Below are 22,233 nucleotides of genomic sequence, written 5' to 3'. Positions count from 1 at the left end.
CAACTGGCAAATATTTATTAAAAAACGGTGCTATTTTTTCAAGAAAAAAATAATTTGGTATTTCTTTTCAAAATTGAACCCATTTCATGAATCAAAAATCCCTCCAAAACCTCATGTTATGCATTTCTCAAATTCCTTGTATCTTGCACAGCCCTACCACCACCTAACCTGTTAACAGTTGTCAATTACAGAATAATCCATAGCATAACATGAGGATTCAGAGACAGAAAGAGCCCAGAATAGGGAGCCAATTGAGAAAGCTCTCCATAGACAAGAGAAGAGACCAGACTTAGGGTTAGGAGCTCAGGGCATCTGCAGTGGATGCCAACTTCTCGGGGTGGCAAATTGATATCATTAGGTGAGAAAAATGGAGGAAGGAGATTGGTACTGTTTTTCGCAGCCGTTTGGGGAAAACATTTTCCACTCTGGGTGACAGCACACCTAGGACTGGCCCTGTAGGCCAATATTGTTAGCTTCCTTCTTTTAATAGCCATTGGTCCTGATCCTGCTGGTCCTTCCTGACCTGAGTAGTTCCAATGACTTTCAGGAGACTACCTAAGAATAACTTACACAAGTGTTTGCTGGATTGGCGCCATTGTTCGAAACTGCCTGTCAGAAACTCAAAAGTACAAGGGCCCTCTCCCTTCCAGTAATTTTTCTCAGATCATTTAATTGTGGGGGCGGAATTTGAGGCCCACCCAGAACAAACCTCATAGCTCACTCTCTATCTCTTTGTCCCAAGCCATTCACCCAAAGTCCTTGAAAGCTCCTCAACTTGTCCAGTGATTGGGGATCTATGCTCTTCTTTATAAAAAGTGTATATAAACAAAGCCATTCAACAAGACATTTATAACAACTTGGGGACTGTTACTGATAGGCTTTCCCTGCCTTGACTTCACTCTGGGTGAAATCCACCCAAGTGCAGAGGACCAAAAGAAAACCTATAACCACCTAAGTCACACTCTACATCTTTCGACGTGTATATCAATTTTATATTGCCATAATTCTATTGATTTCAATGAATTTACTCCTGATTTGCTCCAGTGTAAATGGGAGCAGAATGTAAACATTCTTTACAGTTAACAGTAGGTCTCCTCAGCCTTTCTGTGCTATGCAAGCAAAAGATTAGTTCACTCAGGAACTCACCATGTCTGTATCGGAAACAGGTCCAAAGCTGGTTACGTAGATATTAGTGAAGACTTTCGTTATACTGTCTGATAAGAGAATAGAAAAACAAACATTTTTAGCACATACATTTTCTGTATTCTGCAGACAGAGTGATGTGAAACATTCTGAACCAGATTCTGCTCTTAGTCATACTGTTGCAAATATGGAGTAACTCCACTGACCTCATTAGAATTACTCTGCTGTTACACTGGTGTTACTAGAAGCTCCCCTCCCACCCCCCACCCCCTGAGTGCTTCACTTACAGCAAATATAAACATCTTTCCCATTTTCACAGCCAGCAAAAATAATTACATTGCCTGGTATTTAATAAGGTGCCACAATTCTAAACATAAAACACCTTTGTTGCAGAGCTATTATTCCTAGTGTTGTAGATCAGTGCTGTTAAAAGCTTTCTAATTCCAGGCTATTTTTTTTCAGACTGAACAGCTTTTTTCAAAGCCAAAGAAACTGTTTACAATACAACTACTAATGGTGCTAAAAATAATTGTTCAACAGCAGCCTATATTTTAATTGTTTAAGTGACAGATGTTTAAGCAAAATAGTCCCTTCCCTGTGTTCACTCTGCTGCTTAACTGTTGTTATAGCTGTAGAAAGAATGTTCTCCTAATGATTATAGCTGGACAACCATGATACCAGCATATTAATTATTGTGCTGTAGGGAGAAATAATTGCTCAGTTTTCTATCTTCAGTTTTCAATGAGGCTCAAAACTAAATAATATGTGCTAATAGGGATGGGCCACACCAGCAGAAAATTTCCCACTACATGTTTCCAACTACCATGTAGGTATCAGGCACCTAGAATGTTAAAAAATTGTTGTAAAGCAGAATATTCAAGTGAAAAAAGGGGGGGGGGAAGTACTTACATAAAGCTAAGTGCAATTTGACAATGAAAGCACCATGCCTTTTCCTAAAAAGAACATTGCACCTCGTAACTGCTCTTTGCTGTATCTTGACCTCCATATTTGATCAAAACAAAGGACCAGGCATTTAGTGCTTTCTATTCCTCGTTAAAAGCTGTTCTAAAAAACAATATTTTGATCAAGATGTTGTATGATAAGATTTAATTTTTCATTCAATTGATTAACACAATAATGTAGGCTTTGCATTAGAAGCCCAGAATGGAGACCTGCATTGATTAGTTTCTTATATAATCAATGTTTTCCTGACAAAGAGCAGTGCAATTGAACATACTAGTGTGCATGTGCGCCACTGCCCTCTACTGAATAAAATCAAAAGTGCTCAATTGTTTATATAGGCTCTATATAGCTAACAGTCCCTTTTATTTTTATTAACAGCTAAATTATATACTCTTGTGCTTTGGGAATGGTGTAGAGATGCATCCCCACTCAAGAGGGAACACCAGGAGCAACTGTGCTGGTACAATTCCTTCTGGAGCTTCCTGGAGCATAGAGGAAATGCATCCCTGCGTTGTCGCTTATGATGAAACATGCACTCCCCTTCACAGCCAACCAGCTGTGCCTAGTGGGTCCTAAAAGAAGCTGTCGAAGGAGAGCACGGAGCTTGTAATTATGCCTTGCTGCTACACAGGGGGATGTGAAGTGCAAGAAAAGTGGAAAAAGGCTTTTTGCGCCTTGCTGCCTGCATACCTTAAAGGGGCCACTCAATCTAGTAGTGAGGGTCTGTGATTTTGGAGTAGGGCAACCTACATTCTGTCCCCACAGCTACCATGAAGTTCCAAGTGGCCATATTCAGTAGCAAAAGTTCCTAGGTAGTTACACATTTGTTACAGTATAGTATTCAATATATATTTGCTCCTCACAATACTTTTACTTTGGGATTACTTATAATTTATCTGCCTTTTTAGAAAACAAAAAGAAAAACGAGGAAAAGAAAAAGGAAATCCTTCCTCAGTGTGTCCAAACCAAGATTATATATTTATATTATGTATTAACACTTAGGCACTCAGTTGTACATCAGGCCTCCACTGTGCTAGGTACTGTACAAACACATAGCAAGGAGACTGTCCCTGCCCCAAAGAGGACAAGGGACAACACAAGATGTTGGGGTGCATGCATGTTCGCAGTATTTGGCTAGGAATAAGCATAGGTTTTGCTGAAATAACATGTGGAAACCACAAGTATGGTTCAAAAATACAGAGACTGAATACTGTCTGTCAGAAAAATCTGAAAACGAGGATAATTATCTCCAAATGGGCACCTGTTACGGGCTGAGAGGAAATTAAAAGTGACAAGACAGAATCTCTCTCTCTCCAGGGCACCAAACAGTGCTATAGAGAGTAACTGTGAAAGTTGGCTTGCACTATTCCAAAAACTCACAACCCTAATTATTATTCTATGCAAAAAAGGTGTTAATGCATTACTGACAATCAAGTTTTCAAAAGGCAGGAAGCCAGATCTAATCTCAGTTACCCTGTTGTAATTTGGAGTAATACCACTGCAGGCAAAGGAGTCACTTGGGAGTTACTCCAATATAACAGATTGGAATCTGAACCAAAAAAAGTAGAGCTATGATAGGGACCTCAACATTGTCCTGTTATATCTTACAATAGATCTTTTTATTGTTATACATTATTTGTCAAATAATACAATATATAATACAAACTGCAATTTCATTACCAGTTTTGCATACAGTAAACTATAATGCATACAGTCTTCGAACTTGGTTTCAATTTTACATCTCAATGCAAGCAATTCAGTCCCAAATTCTAAGAATATAAACACACTAGTAGGGTTAAACTCCTGGTCCTCCTATTGAAAAATAGAAAGTGAACGCACAGTGTTGAGGGAGATCAAAGAGGCAACACTGAATGGCTGAAAAGCTGTCGTAACTATCTGGAGATTCCTTTAGCTGTCCCTAAGTTACCGCCTTTAGAGTCCCCAACCTAAGAGCAAGCCGAGGATGTGGCTGGAAGAAAGAGACAAGCACTACAGTGATTCTCAGCTGCTAGAACTTTATGTCAGCCAGATGCAATCAGAACAGCACTTAGGCTGATCTAAACTGTACCAGGGCCAAGTTTGAAAATGTTGACCTGTGTGTGCGTAACAGGACAAAGGTCAAAGAGGGGGTCTGTGTCAGCATTGGGATTAGGCCCTTGCTTAGTCAACTTGACCATACCACCTCATGTTCCTGAGCTGGCCCTCCTTGTGGCCTCAAGTCATGCAGTCTGGCTGGTAAGCAGAAGAGCTGACTCAGCTGAAAGTGGTTGGCAGGAAATCTGCAGTGGCCTTAGTGCCATCAACGACAGCCAGAATAGGACTGCCCCCTTCAGCTATGAAATTGATCTGGTATCTTCCCCCCCCAAAATGAAAGAATCTATGCCATGGTTTTACACGCACCCCAAAGCCAAGCTCGGACTGGCTGTGTTGGGAGGATCTATGCATAATCTGTGGCCTTTAGAAAAATATATTGTTTTAATAAAGCTAAATACCCAAATTTTTCTTAACAGGACAGGGCATCTAAAATATGCAAACACATAATTCTAATGCACAGCATGCAACAATTTTTCTATCGTATAAAGATTATTTTGTATGTGCAATAAATAATACCCTGGAGAATGCCGCAATGTTGTAATTTGATTGAAGAGCTATTATGGCATAAAAAAAGTGAAAACGAAGCACTGTTTATTAATTATGTCAACATAAAATGAAAAAGAGGGTCAAGTTTAAAGTGCTGTGGGAGCCTTAAAACAGGATTTCCAGGCTTGGGTGGAAAAGATGTCAAAACCCTGATGTTATTTTAATTATTTTTGATTAAAATGTATTATTTAACTAGAATTGACATTGTTCTGACATTGTAATATGGTCTCCACAGATACGCTTGGCAATTTTGCCCAAAGACACTGAAATTGTGATTCATAATACAATCCAGGAGCTGCACAAGTAAAACAGCCAGAGCCTTAATCCATCAGTATTCCAACTCAACATTCTCTCCTTAGCTGACAAGCTTGTTAGTATAGCTGAAAGTGCCAGCAGAAGACACTTTAGGGCTGGGGGTTGGATAATTGGGAGTTCCAGGAGTGGAGGAAGGAAAGGGAACGTAAATATTTCAATGTATATTTTGCTTCAGTGATTTAAGGACAGCTGTATCTGTCCAATTATTCAGCTTTTTCTACTGTTACCCACTGTCATCAGTTATAATAAAACACTTTTGAACCACTTATGGGTACTTAAGTAAGGATATACATAGGAATTTCAGCTTGTAAACTGAAGCTGTGTTTTAGGAGAAGAGGAAACAGATTCATTTTCCCCACTCCTAACTGCAATACCTCATCTGCCATCTCCTCAGCCTTCCCTTGATCTGTTTTCAAGAAGATTTCTTAATGGGATCTATATGTGAAAGTATCCGTACATATTCTGTCTACTTGACTAGACTCTATTTAATCACTCCTGTCTACCCCATCATAGCAGTGCTTAACAAAAAGCTATGTAAATGGTATTGCTAGTTCCAAAAAGGTAGCCACAGAACAAAGCTACTTGGCAACAAAAATGATTAGGGGGCTGGAGTACACGACTTATGAGGAGAGGCTGAGGGAACTGGGATTGTTTACTCTGCAGAAGAGAAGAACGAGGTGGGATTTGATAGCTGCTTTCAACTACCTGAAAAGGGGGTTCCAAAGAGGATAGACCTAGACTGTTCTCAGTGGTACCAGATGATAGATCAAGGAGTAATGGTCTCAAGTTGCAGTGGGGGAGGTTTAGATTGGATATTAGGAAAAACTTTTTCACTAGGAGGGTGGTGAAGCACTGGAATGGGTTACCTAGGGAGGTGGTGGAATCTCCTTAGAGATTTTTAAGGTCAGGCTTGACAAAGCCCTGGCTGGGATGATTTAGTTGGGGATTGGTCCTGCTTTGAGCAGGGGGTTGGACTAGATGACATCCTGAGGTCCCTTCCAACACAGATATTCTATGATGGCCATATTACAGCTTCAAAACCGATGCCATGATAAAGCAACTATCATGCCTGATTCTAATCTCACACCAGAGTAAATCAGGAGATACTCTTATTGAAGTCAATAAAGTTACACTGGTATAAACCTGGCAAAAGTGTGAGGTAAATCAATTTCACTGTTTCTTTGGAACAGACGTAGGAAGGGTCTGATCCCACTTCCACTGAAGTCAGCAGCAAAATGCACATTGACTTCAATGGGAATAAGATTGAGACAAAAATTATAAATTGTTCTTTATACCTCCTGAAGTGTACGCATATCAAGTTATGCAATCAAAAGGATAACTCAAAAGAACGGATAGGATATGACATAATAACATCTATTAGTGAATTGCAATATCATATTACAATTTCAGCCTTATGTAAAAACCTAAAGAAAGAAGCAAAGTTAGATATTTGAACAGAAGATGGCACCTAACACCAACGAGATAAAGACAGAGATAGCTATGTTACGAGTAACCGGGTCACAAGTAACCAGCCAAGATGGAGATTCCTTAAGACCAGTTGCTGAAACATATATTTGTGTGTACACACACACACACACACACACACACACACACACATACACAGGAGTGAATGAGAAGAAGAACAGGAAGATGAGAAAAGACTGATGAAATGGCATATGAAGAACTAGTCCTAGACCACAAATTTCCAGTGATGCAGACCGGGAAGGTGTTGGAATCCAGAAAACCAATGAATCTGCATTATATTATTATCATCTATTTCTATACAGTAGCACCTACAGTTTTATAGATTCCAGAAGGAATCATTGTGATCATCTAGTCTGACCTCCTTTATAATACAGGCCATAGAACCTCCCTAAGCTAATTCCGGACCTAGAGCATAAATTTGAGAAAAACACCCAGTCTTGATTTTAAAATTGCCAGTGATAGAGAATTCACCATGACGCTTAATAAATTGTTCCAATGGTTAATTATCCTCACTATTAAAAATTTGCGCCTTATTTCCAGTTTGAATTTGTCTTGCTCCAACTTCCAGCCACTGGAGTGTGTTATACTTTATTCTGCTAGACTGAACCCATTATCAAATATTTGTTCCCCTTGTAGGTACTTAAATGGTGATCTAGTCACCCTTAACCTTGTCATGATCCACTTCCACTGAGTTTTCCCTTGGGGAATTCCAACAACACTCCCCAATCAGCAAGGAGGGAAGAGACCCAGACTGGCACAGCAGTCTGACATCATTTTTTAAACAGGTTTCCTTTTGTATGATGCTGAAATATGATAGTTCTGTAAGGGCTTCCATGTCAAAATACAACAAAGAGCCTCAGGTCACATCCCAAGGCAACTCATCCAGTTCATAGAGAGTCTTTAAGTATAAATTCATTGCGCCACCACTAACTGGGCTGGAGACCTAGACTGACACATCCGAGGGAATGACACACTACTAACAAGAACTAGAGATCCTGACCTGAGTCTACTCCTGGCTTTGCATGGGATTGATAATGCTGTTGTTCTATTGTTAAGTGTGGTGCTTATTCCAGGGGGTTACTCTGACCCTCCTAGGGGCAGGGTTGGTGTTTGTACAGAGGTATGTGGCTGGGACGTAGGTTTCTTGTCCCAACCCTGGGAATCCCCCATATGACAATTTATCTTAGCAAAGAGAAGATTAAAGGGTGGCTTGATTACTGTGTGTAAATACCTACATGGGGAATAAATATTTGATAATGGGCTTTTCAGTCAAGGAGACAAGGTTATAACACAAGACAATGGCTGGAAGTTGAAGCTAGACAAATTCTAAGTGGAAATAAGGCATACATTGTTATCAGTGAGGGTAATTAACCATTGGAACATTTTACTAAGGGTCATGGCGGATTCTCCATCACCGGCAATTTTTAAATTTAAGATTGGATTTTTTTTTCTAAAAGATCTTCTCTAGGAATTATTATGGAGAAGTTTTACAGCCTGTGTTATACAGGAGGTCAGGTTAGATGGTGCCTTCTGGCCTTGGTATCTATGGATCGATGAATCTATGACAAACATTGACATAAATAGAGATTCTTCACTTAAACTTTTCTATTTTGTTCTTGTTTACCATCACAGAGATATACTTTGCAATCCTATTTACTGTAATGAAATAAACTTAACTTATAGCTGGTCCAGTGGTTAGGTCACTAGTTTGAGACTCAGGAGATGTGTGTGCAATTCATCGTTCTGCCACAGACTTCCTGAATCACCTTGGGAAAGTCACCTAGTCTCTCTGTGCCTCTATTCCCAGCTGTAACAGCAGTTGCCAACCTCACATGGATGTTGTGAGGATAAACACATTAAAGACTCAGTTGCCCAGATGATGGAGGCCATAAAAGTACTTAAGATATGCACAATTAAGTACACTGATTTTTTGTATTAACTAATGGGGAAACCGATGAGAGATGCATAATAAACAAGTGAATAAGTTACTTGGGAGGCAAACATGGGAAGGATATAGGATAGCTTGCTCTTGTGCCTTTATTAAGGGCACAAGAGCAAACTATCCCACTGCATAGGAAAGATAGGAAGCATGAAAAGAGACCACCTTGGCTTAACCAAGAGATCTTTAATATTTGAAATTCAAAAGAGAGAGTCCTACAAAAAGTGGTCAAATTTATAAAGGATTAAATATAAACCAACACCACAAACATGTAGGACAAAATTAGAAAGACCAAGGCATAAAATGAGATTAAACTAGCTAGAGACATAAAGCTAACAAGAAAATATTTTACAAACACATTAGAAGCAAGAGGAAGACCAAAAGACAGGGTGGGCCCATTACTTAATTGGGGGAGGGGGAGCAGGAGACGAAACAACAACAGAAAATGCGGAAATGGCAGAAGTGCTAAACAACTTTTTTGTTTCAGTTTTCACCAAAGTTTGATAGCAATTGGACATCTAATATAGTGAACACCAGTGAAAATTAGGTCGGATCTGAGGCTAAAATAGGGAAAGACCAAGTAAAAAAATTACTTAGACAAGTTAGATGTCTTCAAGTGGCCAGGACCTGATGAAATGCATTCTAGAATACTCACGTAGCTGACTGAGGAGATATCTGAGCCATTAGCGATCATCTTCGAAAAGGCATGGAAGACGATAGAGATTCCAGCGAATTGGAAAAGGGCAAATATAGGGCCCATCTATAAAAAGTGGAATAAGGACAACCTGGGGAATTACAGACCAATCAGCTAAACTTCAGTACCCAGAAAGATAATGGAGTACATAATTAAGCAATCAATTTGCAAACACTTAGAAGATAATAAGGTGACAAGTAACAGTCAACACAGATTTGTCAAGAACAAATCATGTCAAACTAACCTAATAGCTCTCTTTGACAGGGTAACAAACATTGTGGATGGGGGTGGGGAAGGTAAGTGGTAGATGTGGTATATTTTTACTTTAATAAGGCTTTTTATACTGTCTTGCATGACCTCATAAACATTGGGAAATATAACTACTAGCAGCCCTTTATGTTGGCTGGATTGGACTAACTTGCTCTAATCCAGGGGTTCTGAGCCTCATCTATCCATAGGGACCAGCTACCCTGAGGCACTTCCTTGTGCTGCAGGTCATAAACAAAGTAGGGAAATACAGCCTAGATGGAGCTACAGTAAGGTGAGTGCATAACTGTCTGAAAAACCATTTCCAGAGAGTAGTTATCAGTGATTCATAATCAAGCTAAAAGGGCATATTGAGTGGGGTCCTGCAGGGATCAGTTCTGGGTCGGGTTCTATTCAATATTTTCATCAAGGATTTAGATAATGGCATAGAGAGTACACTTATAAAGTTTGTGGACGATATCAAGCTGGGAGGGGTTGCAAGTGCTTTGGAGAATAGGATTCAAATTCAAAGTGATCTGGACAAACTGGAGAAATGGTCTGAAGTAAATAGGATGAAAGTCAATAAGGACAAATGCAAGTCACATTGGCTCACAAACTAAATATGAGTTAACACTGTAACACTGTTGCAAAAAAAAACAACAAATTTATTCTGGAATGAATTAGCAGACGTGTTGTAAGCAAGACACCAGAAGTAATTCTTCTGCTCTACTCGGTGCTGATAAGGCCTCAACTGGAGTATTTTGTCCAATTCCAGGCGCCACATTTCAATAAAAATGTGGATAAATTGGAGAAAGTCCAGAGAAGAGCAACAAAAATGATAAAGGTCTAGAAAACATGACCCATGAGGGAAGATTGAAAAGAATGAGTTTATTTAATCTGCAGAAGAGAAGACTGATGGGAACAGTTTTCAAGTACATAAAAGGTTACAAGGAGGAGGAAAAAGTTCTTGCTAACTTCTGAGGATAGGACAAGAAGCAATGGGCTTAAATTGCAGCAAGGGTGGTTTAGGTTGGACATTAGGAAAAACTTCCTAACTGTCAGGGTAGTTAAGCACTGGAATAAATTGCCTAGGGAGGTTGTGGAATCTGGGTCATTAGCGATGTTTAAGAATAGGTTAGACATACACTGTCAAGGATTGTGCCGGTAATACTTAGTCCTGTCTTGAGTGCAGGGTCTGGACAAGATGACCTCTTGAGGTCCCATTCAGCCCTACACTTCTGTGATTCTATGACTTGAAGATAAAACTAATTCTCTCTCCATAAAGCTAGCCTTTGACTAAAACAGAAATGGATTCGTTAAAAGGAAGATAAAACACTCCTCACAAATTCATCATAAAATCCAGGCATCTTACCCACCCACATGCTGCAAAAATCAAACAAACCACCCCCCCACCCCAAAACAGGCAATATCCAGTTATATATAAAAAAATCTTGCTCTAAAATGATAATTAAAGAACATAAAGCTAACTATTGAGTTGAGTCCTGTTCTGCTTGTTTCTTTTCAGTCTGAGGTTATGTAAAAAAAGTGTACTGGAGATTTAAAATTGGAAGCTGAAAGGAGATTAGAGTTTGGCTCTAAAACGTCTGATTGTACTGACACTGTCACAAGACTGAGGTAAAGCTTAGTTATCAAGTGTCAAAAAAGGTGTTTGACAGTGAGCCAAAACTATGTCAACCAAACTAAAAAGCAAACCTTTTGGCATTCAGCCTCATCCATTGAGCCATTATAGCTTCCCCCAGAATCCAAAGAGCTTGCACATAATAACAAGGTCCAAGTTATTAATGGGGCTATTACCATGTTTAGATCAATAGGGTGGGCATGATGGAATGCTAAAAAGGGCTGGAAAGCCCAAGGGCTTGCATCATTGTCCAAAATATGAGAGAATGTTCTGGGGTGAGTCTGGGGTGGGAGGATAGAAGTTTCTGGTGAGAGAGAGGTGGGAAGGGATTGACATGGGCCAGTTTGAATCATTGCTGTTTGACTGGCAAAAGAAGGAAACAAAATATCCATTCCCATCCTGGTATGCAGTAGTCTGTCTCAGAATATTAGAGGTGCAAGGTGGGTGAGGTAATATATTTTATTGGACCAACTTCTGTTGGTGAGACAGACAAGTTTTCGAGCACACCACTCTTCAGGTGTGGGAAACGTACTCAATGTCACAGCTAAATACAAGGTGGAACAGATTGTATTTAGCTGTGACACTCAGAGTATAGTTCCCAGATCCAAAGGAGAGCTCTGTGTAAGCTCTGAAGCTTGACCCCCTCCCCAACAGAGGTTGGTCCAATAAAAGATTTTCCCTCACCCACCTTGCCTGTCATTGCCATCCTGGGGTGTTTTCCTCCTACTCTTTTCAGGGGTAGTTGGAATGGTACCATAATACACATGCAGGACAAAGTGGTTTATACACTGGAAACACACCAAGTCAGCATTTCAGTTTAGAAATTAATATGCAAAAGGCTTATCTGATTTTTTTTAAATGCTTGAGTTTGGCAACCTTAATTTGTTTGCTAGTCAGGAGCACCCTTGTCAGTCTCTGCAGCAGTATCTCTTTGAGCACATTCCTGGTTTAACATCTCAGTGGCCTGTGCAAGGATGTAGTGTTCCCTGATCAGCAAATTTGGATCTTTGCACCTCAGGACACAGTCTGCTTCTGTTTCCACCAATCACTTCCCCCTCCCTCCAAAGAAGCAATATCATATTAAAAAGGTATTTAAATAAGCATAACATTTTGCTACAAAGTAATGAAATTGTCCCATCAGACATTGCTTTCCTTATCTTTCTGAAGGGCTGTGGGTGCCTGTTTCTTCACCTGACTGTGGAATGTATCTCAGGGAAAGTGTGCTGTTTGCATGTTCCTCCTTAATTATTACTGGACTTAAGGATGCACAGTCTCAAAATTCTTCTGGACTCATTAGTACAATTAGCCCTCCAAACAGAAGCAGTACCCAGAAATGTGTTTTCCCCATCTTCATAAGCCTAATGCCTCTTCCTTTCAGGTGCAGACCAAATCTTCTTCACCTCCAGACTGGACTGAAGGAATATGATCTGAATTTCAGACAGAAGCTTCAACTAGTCCAATAAGCAGTGGGCTGCCTACAAGATAACAGGCTGACAAACGCACATCATACCAGCATTGGTACTCTGCACTTGCTCCCTATCCAATTCCAGATTGGCTTCAAGCTCCTGATACTTCTCTTTCAAGTCCATCAATAGATTGTGGCCTGGCTCTCTTAGGGTATGTCTTCCCTGCAGACTTAATCTGGTCTCTCACTCAGCTGTTGCACCTAATCTCCCTCCCATCCCCACACAAGACCCTCTCACCAAAATTTAGTGGTGCTTTCAACCCAGGCTAGCTGGCACAACTGGGGGTATGTGCTAGAGCCCAGGTGCTACTTTCACTTAGATGGGTAAGCCACCTACTTTGCAATGAAGACACAGACTAAATCACCCAAGTGCTGATAGCCCTTCCCACATTTTGCCCCACATGCCCAGAATGACAGCCAAGGTCTCCCACAATTCACTGGGAAAGAATCAGAGTGACTCATTTTACTGCAGCACAAAGAACCATGGGTTATGCCCCCAGAAGTCCTAGGGACACACATGGTGAGTACACCTCCAGGTAGGACAGAGTAACTTGAGTATGGCTTTGCAATGTGGCTGTTCACACTTGGACTAGGCTAACCCAGGTGTTCAGACCTAAGTGTCCATTGCCCAGGTTAACTGTGCAGTGAAGGGCAATCCAAAGCCTATTGGTATCAGTGGAAGAGACTCCATCAATGGGCTTTGGATGAGGCCCTTAGAGAACAACCTTTTCTCCCCGCCACCTTTCTGTGATATACAATCAACTGGGCTGTTGCAGTTGACAGAGTCCAGGATGAAACTCTGGGAAGCCAAAGGCCATGCTTGCTCTGTGACAAGCCCTCATATGTCACCAGAGGTCAGCATGAGCCCAAGTCTTTCTGCCTTTATGTTTCTGCACAAGCCTTCAATGAATAAAACATCTTTAGAATGGCCGACACAGTCTCTCCTGGAGACAAAGTGAGAACATTCACTTATGAAAGTATTGCAAATGATGGAGACTATGGTCCTTTCAGACAGACTATTTTATTATAGTGATGGGTGGATTAAAAATAAACACACCTTTATTTTCCATTCTTAGCTCAGTATTTTAAATACAGAAGCTACTGATACCAGGGTAGAAAAGCTAAGTGTCTTCATTAAGTATAGCTTTTGTGTCAGTGGGGCACTGACAATGTACTGCTGCAATAGGAGGCTCAAAAATATTTGTTTTATTTTAATCAGAAATGTTGTAAGAAATTACAAAGGAGAATTTCAGCAGAGGATACTGAGGCAGAGCAATTAGAGAAGCCCCAACAAAACTAGAGATCCTTTGAATCTATTTATCAACCTGACAGCAGTTATTATTTCATGGTAGGTGAAAGAACTAGTAAGCACGGGAAGTTAATCTTGAGCCAGAGTATTCTAATAAATACACTTGCAAAAAAAGTTAGCATAAGCCATCTGTAGCGAGCCAACTGTTGTTAATACGTTAATAACTATATTTCTGGGTCTGGAATCTATTTGATATTCTCTCTCCTACAAGAATTAGAAGTTTTAGTATTAGGGCTGTCAATCACAGTTAAAGCAAGCGATTAACACAAAACAAAATTACCGCATTTTTTAACAAGAGTTAATCACACACACCTCTGTTTTGACCCTCTTCACTTACTGTACTTCATCGCTTGGCGGACATTGGCACAGTTCTACTGATTTTTCTCATGATCTGGAGTGATTAAATATCAGGAAAAAGTTAATGGAGGAAAGAAGCAAAAGTTCAGGTCTTCTGAATGGGAAGTTTATTTTTAAAAAACTTCTGGATGGTTCTCTGGATAAAAAAAAAGGTTATCAGTAGCTATTGCAAGGCTGAGTTCCAATACCATCAAAGTATTTCAAGTCTGCAGTGCCACTTCATGCTTTTGCCTCCAGTTCTTGTGCTAAAGATAACCCACTGTTAGCAAATGAATGCTGGCAATCACGACAGAGTACACTTACAGAGTTTCAGGATGGCTACAAGCCCATGGATCAAAGTACTTGTATGAGGTGAATTGAAAAATACTATTTCTTTTGTTTATCTTTTTTACAATGCAAATATTTGTAATAAAAATAATATAAAGTGAGCACTGTACACTTTGTATTGTGTTGTAACTGAAATCAATGTATTTGAAAAAGTATAAATATTTTTGGATATTTTTCTAATACATTTAAATTGGTATTCTATTGTTTAACAGTCTGATTAAAATGACAGTCATGACTTTTTTTAATCTCATGAGTAACTGTGATTTTTTAAAATCATTTGACAGCCCTACTTATTACTCATTTTTGTACGTATTATGGATGAAATCCTGACTCTACTAAAGCTCCTATTTATTTCAATGGGGCCAAGATTTCACCTCGTATCTCCTTGTTTATATATCGTTCACTGTGTAGCTAAACCTTAACTGGGAGCTACTCCAATGCAGGGAGATTTGCAGTGTCCTTGCTGAATTTTGTATAGACTTGGGTTTAGTTTGTTTGGTTTGTATTATTTGTGTTTTACAGTAGCTTTTTTTAGGGCCAAATCCTGAACTCTTTGCTCCAGCAAAACTCCCACTAAAGTTAACAGCTCAGATCCTCAGATGGACCAGAGCGATTAAGTAACCGTTACACTTCCCTGATCCCCGGGGCTGTATCCTAGCACAGGTCAGAGCAGACTCAGGCCTGCCTTCTCTTGATCCTGACACACCTCATTCATCAGGATTTCCTCAGAAATCTAAGGGGTGGGAGAAGGGATCGAGCTTCTTGCCAAATAATAGATTTAACAAAGCAAGGGGTTCAGGACTGGGTCCATATTAAAATTTAAACAAATGTTAAGAATATTTAGTTTTTGACTTAATTCAAATGGAAAAAATCATTATCAAGAAGCCAGAAATCAGAATTTGGACATTTGGGTAACTGTACATCTTTTTTGTAACCAAAGTTGAATATGTCATTCATATGTAAGTTACCGCTTTCAGTTATTTCTCCATTAATACACATTCATAGTTAAAACTTAAAAATAAAAAGAACAGCAAAGATTTAGGGAGAGATTCTGTGCTGCCCCTGTAAGCATCACAGCACAAGCCTGCATCCAAGTTACAGCATCCTCAGGCTATCTTATGGGCTGCCTGGAATCCTGAACATTGACACTTCTCCCACCTTCAGCATGCCCCCTGTAATGGGGTTTGCAAGGTGGGTCCTCAGGAGGCAGCCTTATGGTGGTCTTTCACCGTTTCTGCAGCACAGGAATCCTCCGCTGGCCAGATATGGGGCTTTTGGGGCTCCTTTATACTGTTTCAGCACTTTTATGTGGTGTAAACAGGCTGGAATGGGGAGCGAGGTGAAGATCTCACCCTTAACATTTAACCATGAAGCTTTTGCACATAGAAAGCACAAAGTTTAATTGTTCTTCAAAATGTTCTCTAACAAATGTGTAATAGGAGTCCATCACTTTGAATTAATATGATCCAGTTTCTTAGCTTGGGAGCTCTTTGGTGCAGGGATCACGCCTTCATATGTATATGGAAAGCACCTAGCACATTGTGTGCACTAACAGAACACAATATCTTGTTTTATAAGTATAGGGTAACCAACAAAATTTTCTCTTTGATTGTCCTATGATCAACAAAGGAATGAATGAGTGGGAATAAAGTATGCTACACTCAGTGACAGCTTTAAAACCTTACACAGAACAGAAGAGATAGTTAATGATGTGATGCTCTGTAGTCTAATATCACAGTCTAATACAAATATTATATTTCCCCCCTTTTCTTCTTTAAAAACTTTTCCAGTAGTAATATTTTCCCTTTTGTCCACAAAAGGTACCTTGTGACACAGAACCAAGCCCAAATAAAAAGACCCAGCAGCAAGAAGCTCATCATTCTGCACTTTATCAACCATGTGGACACTGGTAAGGATATGAGTGAAAATAGCATGGTATGTCCTCAGCCTGATATAGGGCTATTATCAAGACAACATTGAATCCACCCTCTCCTTTTTCACTGTCATTTACTCCCCATTACAGCCACTTACTTGTGTTTCACCCAGAGATGTCTAATCCTTCAGTCAGTGACCCTGCAAATTGTGAAGGAACCTTAATGACCCACAAATAGTGAGGATAAAAGGGTATCTATATTGGCCATTAAACTGTCAGTCAGGAGGAAACATCTAGAACATGTGGTGGATGCTGTGGAAGAACCACAGACTTTTCAGCCTGTCTCTGGAATCTTAAAGAAAAATCCAGACTCCTCCCCCTCCCCCCAACTGTCTCCAGCTCTGCTGAAAGGCTCTGATACTAGAGGGGGTGGAAATGGATGTAGGTCTAACCACTCTATCTCCTGGCAAAAAGTGGTCTAAGGAATCTATCATCTCACGGCAACAGAGGATGGGTGCAAGAGCAATGGATGTGTTGAGAGCCGATTGTCTCTGTTGGATGAGACACTCAGCAACACGAGAATGACCAATACAAATAATTCAGGATATGCAGCTCATCCATAAAAATAAATTATCTATTTCCGAGAAGTCATTCTGTAAAACAGGGAAGTTCCCAGACCGTCATTATGCAGCTGAAGAGAAGAGCATTATACAGGTCAAAAAGAGCATGAAATATTGACAGAAGTCCTATGTAGACCTGACAAGTTATCAGACTAGGGTCACCTTTCTTATAATTTTGTGATAGGGTATTATATAATTACCCTATCACAACATTTCTACAACTTCTCCTATTTTACAGTTTATCTTGCTTTTCTACTATACAGAGACCCAAGAAGGAGATTAGGAATTTCTAAATGACAAGGCAGTCATTTGATCACAAGATATATTGTTTTTCTCCCACATCTTTGTGAAAGAAAACTGATCTAGGCGGGTGCAATTTTTTTTTTTTTAAATTCAAACTAAAACCAAAAACATCTTTGGGACACACATTGTTCTACTCATGATAGTAGTCCCATGGAAACCACACAACTACCTGTGTGAATAGGCCCTTTATGTGTACACTGCCTTTGTATATTTCAATGCGAAAAGTAATCTGTATAAAAAAGAGAATATATGTAGAAATAATATATTCAATTAAAATATATTATGTTTACATACCTATGCTATTTGGTATTTTAGTTCTACATCTGATATTTCTGATTTTAGTTATGGGTCTCAGACATGCTATGAGATGTGATTTGTTATATTTTATATACACACGTATTTATGCTTTTTTAACTAAATTATGCTTAGATAACAGTGTGTGAAAAATTTTGAATATATGTACAAGAATATAATGATTTTCAAAGGTGAAGTGTCTGAAATTTGGTATGCAATGATTTTTTTTCCACTAGTCATATATTTATGAGATTAATAAATATATAAACACTTTTACTTAGCATTTTTACATATCAGATTGACTTGAGTGACTATAAGGCACACATCAGTTTTCCTAAATAAGTGCCAAATTCAGACCTCTGACATATGCACATAACTCTCTTTAACTTCCACAGAAATTGCACATGTGTAGCCAATGACAGAATTTGGTCCAGAGAATAGAGAATATCTTTCCTAGAATATTTTGTGTCCCAAATTGCACATAATCATCTAAATAACAGAATGCTGATTTGGGGCATATTTTACTAAAATACCTGCTTTAAGTATGTAAGTGTCTGAAACATATGGCATGCAAGAGCAGAATTTATATTCAAGAGCTCTCTTCTGCAAAGCATTAATGGAACCACATATATGAGAGTAAAGTTATCGGGATACAAATTTTTAGAAACCTGGCTCTGATAGATTTTGAAATATAAAAGCAAATATTTTGGGGAGTAAATAAAACTTTCCTTTCCCTTGTGATTAACTCCATTTGTGTATCAGCCTGAAAAGATGACATTTAAAAAAAAATGCATGTGGGGATTTATCTTTGCAGTGTTGCTATAGCCATGTTTGTCCCAGGAAATTAGAAGACAAGGTGGGTGAAGCAATCTCTTTTATTGCACCAACTTCTACTGGTGAAAGAGAGACGCTTACGAACTTGCAGAGATCTTTTTCAGAAACCTGAAGCGCTCTGAGTAAGCTTCAAAGCTTGTCTCCTTCACCAGAAGTTGGTCCAATAAAAGATATTACCTGCAGGATTTATCTTGACATATTAAAGCTCTCCAATTCTTATAATTAAAAACAATTAGATGATTTACTATTTTAATTCAGATTCGTTGTCTGTTATTCTGATTTAATAGGTTAGTGAATTACAAAACAACACAGCAGCTTAAGTAATATATCTTCCATAGCTACTTTTGAGACTGACTCATCATTCAAATCCATTAATGTCAGAATGAAAAAAACTGCATAGACCATCATGATCCAACTGATTATGTTAAGTGTTTCATTTGGAAGTTTTGAGCTGGGTTTTTGAAAATACTATCATCCTTAATTTGTCACTTGTTTAATCCATTGACCAATGTACGGTATCTCCTTTTCAGTCCCTCTGTTGTGCCTAATCATTTAGCATCATTTATAGATCTAAATGAACGATTTAGCAAACCACCTGTATGGGTGTGCCAATAATATGATGAACTGTCTCTTCATCTGTGCTCCTGATTGGGATCTTTGAGTGCTACCATAGTATATATAATCAATTACAATAACTAACACACAAAATGTTGTTGCGAAACATTTAAAGTTACTACACACAACATAACTGACACTTAAACTGGCCTTCTGCACACACCCTATTATCAAACTACATCCACCCCACACCCTACTAGCTGTAAATATTGAGTGCAGTAGTTCAGTGTTGGGAGGGGATGGTTTGGTAAAGAGGGTGATGAAATGATGGCATTCCTCTTAGACAGCATCACTGGTATGCAATCAGGAGCTTTGCCAGAAGCACCAGATCTGCCATAGACCACCACTAGTACCAACAGCATTATACTGGCATGAATGGAAGATGAGTGCCTAGGCTGTTCTGGGGGTAGGGTGGAACCCGTCGTCTCATGTCCAGCCAGAAAGCCTCCCTGAGATTTTTCTGCTTACTCAATCCCATGACAGATTGATTGGTCTAATGAAATCTAACAAACAAACAAAAAAAAACACAAACACAAACATCCTAAAACCTACCACAACAAGGAACTCCACTGCATATGCTTCTTCCCCCTGGGGGGAGGCTGAGAGAACAAACACATGACAGATGTTAGTCACGTTGCTTAGCACATTACTGGAAGGCACTCATACACTAGAGTAATTAGTGTAGTATAAGAAAATACATAGAATAGAATGCAGTGTATGAGAGATGGTATATGGGAAGAGGCAAAGGCAACAACGGAATTGATGTTCAAGACAGCGAGAGATTACAATGAGATGTAATTGGGGTCAAAGTCAAAGATGGAGTTGGCGGGGAGGGGCTGACCAGCGTTGGGAAACGATGGGAGTTTTCAGATGAAGTGGAGCGAATGCTGGGATTTTGCGTGAGGGAGAGAGAGGGATATTTTCCTGGAAGCATAGCAGATGATGGAGTTTTGGGAAAAGACTGAGTTTTGTTAAGAGGGGAGAGAGGAAACTTTACAAAGGGGAAGAGAGAGACAATTTGCCTCAAAGATACTTGTGAAGGGGAAGGTTTGAAGGTGTTTGTTTTGGGCCTGTGGGATGTGCAGAGAGGCAAGGTTTGTTGTTGGGGGGGGGGGGAGGTAGTTTTGTTTTTATTCTTCAAGGAGGCTACCAAAGACCTTACAAGGTGTTAATATTCCTTTCTGCAAACGCCACTGGACCCCCAGTGCCGCTACTGACTTGTTACACCTACCTTTAGTATTCCATATTAGTATGGGAATGATTCTGTGAAGTATTGTGCATCCCCTGAAAGATGCTGAGCACTCTCATTGACTTCACTAGGAACTAAGGGCACTCAACACTTCATAGGATCCCATGGTAGTGTGGGGGCTGGACAAAATACATTGCTTTGTCCACTTTTCACCTGCCAGTGCAGCCCTGGCTTCTTCACAATAATACCAAGTCCTAGGCAAGGACTATCCAAGAGAGCAAAGTTATCTGCTCTCTAGACTTTCCTGTCCCTCTCAACTTCACTCCAGTTCTTCCATCTTGTCAGTGGTATACTAATTATGAATGATTTTCTACTTTCTTCAGATAGTTTAATCTTTTCACTTAAATATATATTCTTGGTTAACATTGTATTTAAGGACTGAAGTTGTCAAATGTATTATACTGTCACCTATCTTAGATTAAAATTAAAATCTGCAGCTATCTTCTGCTAGCCCCCCCCCCATTTGTAAATCAGCACTAATTATGCTGAAAGTCAATAGAACTGTCCCAGACTAAAATTAGTCCAAGTGAAAAAAAATAAATAAATCCTGTTGTGACATTGCACTCCATACATCTCATGCTTATGAGTATGAATATGATGTAACTGGAATATGCTTTATGCAAAAGGTCACATACTGTACTTTAGAAGAGGTCTCTGACTTTTAAAAAGGTATTCCTCTTCTAGGTAGTGCCTAGAGGTGTGGTAGTGCCTAGGTGTGCAGGTGTGAAGTCTTTAGAAGAGGTACTCTGGCCCACTTCTGAAGCTGCAACCAAGGAGTGTCAGGCAAAACTGGAGAGGGGGTATAAAGTGGCTTTAATCCACCATTCTGCAGGCTCAATCCTAGGGCTACTCCATGACAGCTTGGTCCATAGGAATGAGTTTAGAATAGCCTGAGTGCTGCCTTAACTTCTTCCTGCTGCCTATGGCCCCAAGAGGCATTGCATTGCCCCACTGCCCATGGCTGCACCCTCTTCGTTGGCTGCAGGGAGGTGCTGTATAAGTCTCCACAGTGGTTGTGCACCCAACTTGAGGACTCCTGCTGTTAGGATGGGCCTCCAGTGACCAATACCATTAGTTTTACAACAGTTTTGCACCAACAATACAACACAAAGCTGCCTTAGCACTCTGGATAGTATAAACTTCAGAACTGAAACATATGAACTCATAATTTTAAAAAAATCAAGTCATGTAGCATACACACACACCTAATTTCTCAACAGGCTTGATATTAGGAGTTTCTGAACTTATCCCAAAATTTAGGAACCGGGGTACAAACAGACTCTCACTTAGCTAGAGATTACACAAACCCTTTGACAGAACGTACAGTTATTAGAAAAGTTTCCTTGTATTGCATTTTATTTTTCAATAATCAGCTAAAACATTTAGTGGTAAACTAACACTACCTGTTTCGATATTAAGCATGAAGGTATTAATTTTTATTAAGCTCCAGAAATCCCTAAGTATAGGGGAGAAAATTCAGCTAAGTGACACTTTTGGAAATGTGTCAGATAAACAATTAACTGGTGCATTGGATTTTCCTTTCAAAAGGCTTCAAAGGAATCCATGTCAGGCGTTTGATAGTAATGGTTCTGATCTGAGTTATACTAATGTAAATAGAGTAATAATATAATCTAATCTGTTATGCCCAAGTAAATGCTCTAATGACTTCTGGCTGAATCTGAAGCAACTCAACTGTTTATCTGAGATCAGAATCTAGTCCAAGTAACTCAAATAATGACATATATACCAAGATTAACATCCAGGCAAGATTAAAATGCAGTAGTCTACATGAAGACACAATTAGGACCTACCAACATCTACCAAGCATGCAATTTAAAAGAAAACTTCAGTAACCAATGTTTTCACATTCTCACCATAGGTAACCATTATAAGAAAGAAAAGGAAAGAGAGAAGACTATACAA

At 39.4% G+C, this 22,233-nt stretch overlaps 1 protein-coding gene across 1 annotated transcript in view; it reads right to left on the bottom strand.

Annotated features, from left to right (window-relative positions):
- GABRA2 (gamma-aminobutyric acid type A receptor subunit alpha2) overlaps nucleotides 1-22,233 on the bottom strand; it is an 83,023-nt gene that overhangs the window by 55,065 nt on the left and 5,725 nt on the right. The window contains exon 4 of the mRNA XM_034772576.1: nucleotides 1,147-1,214. Within this exon, the coding sequence (XP_034628467.1) occupies nucleotides 1,147-1,214 (68 nt within the window). The remainder of the gene's footprint in view (nucleotides 1-1,146; nucleotides 1,215-22,233) is intronic.

This window comes from Trachemys scripta, chromosome 5 (assembly GCF_013100865.1).
Source record: "Trachemys scripta elegans isolate TJP31775 chromosome 5, CAS_Tse_1.0, whole genome shotgun sequence".
NCBI classification, from domain to species: domain Eukaryota; kingdom Metazoa; phylum Chordata; order Testudines; family Emydidae; genus Trachemys; species Trachemys scripta.
Note: the sequence above shows the minus strand (reverse complement) of the source record. Positions and strands in the feature narration are given on the sequence as shown.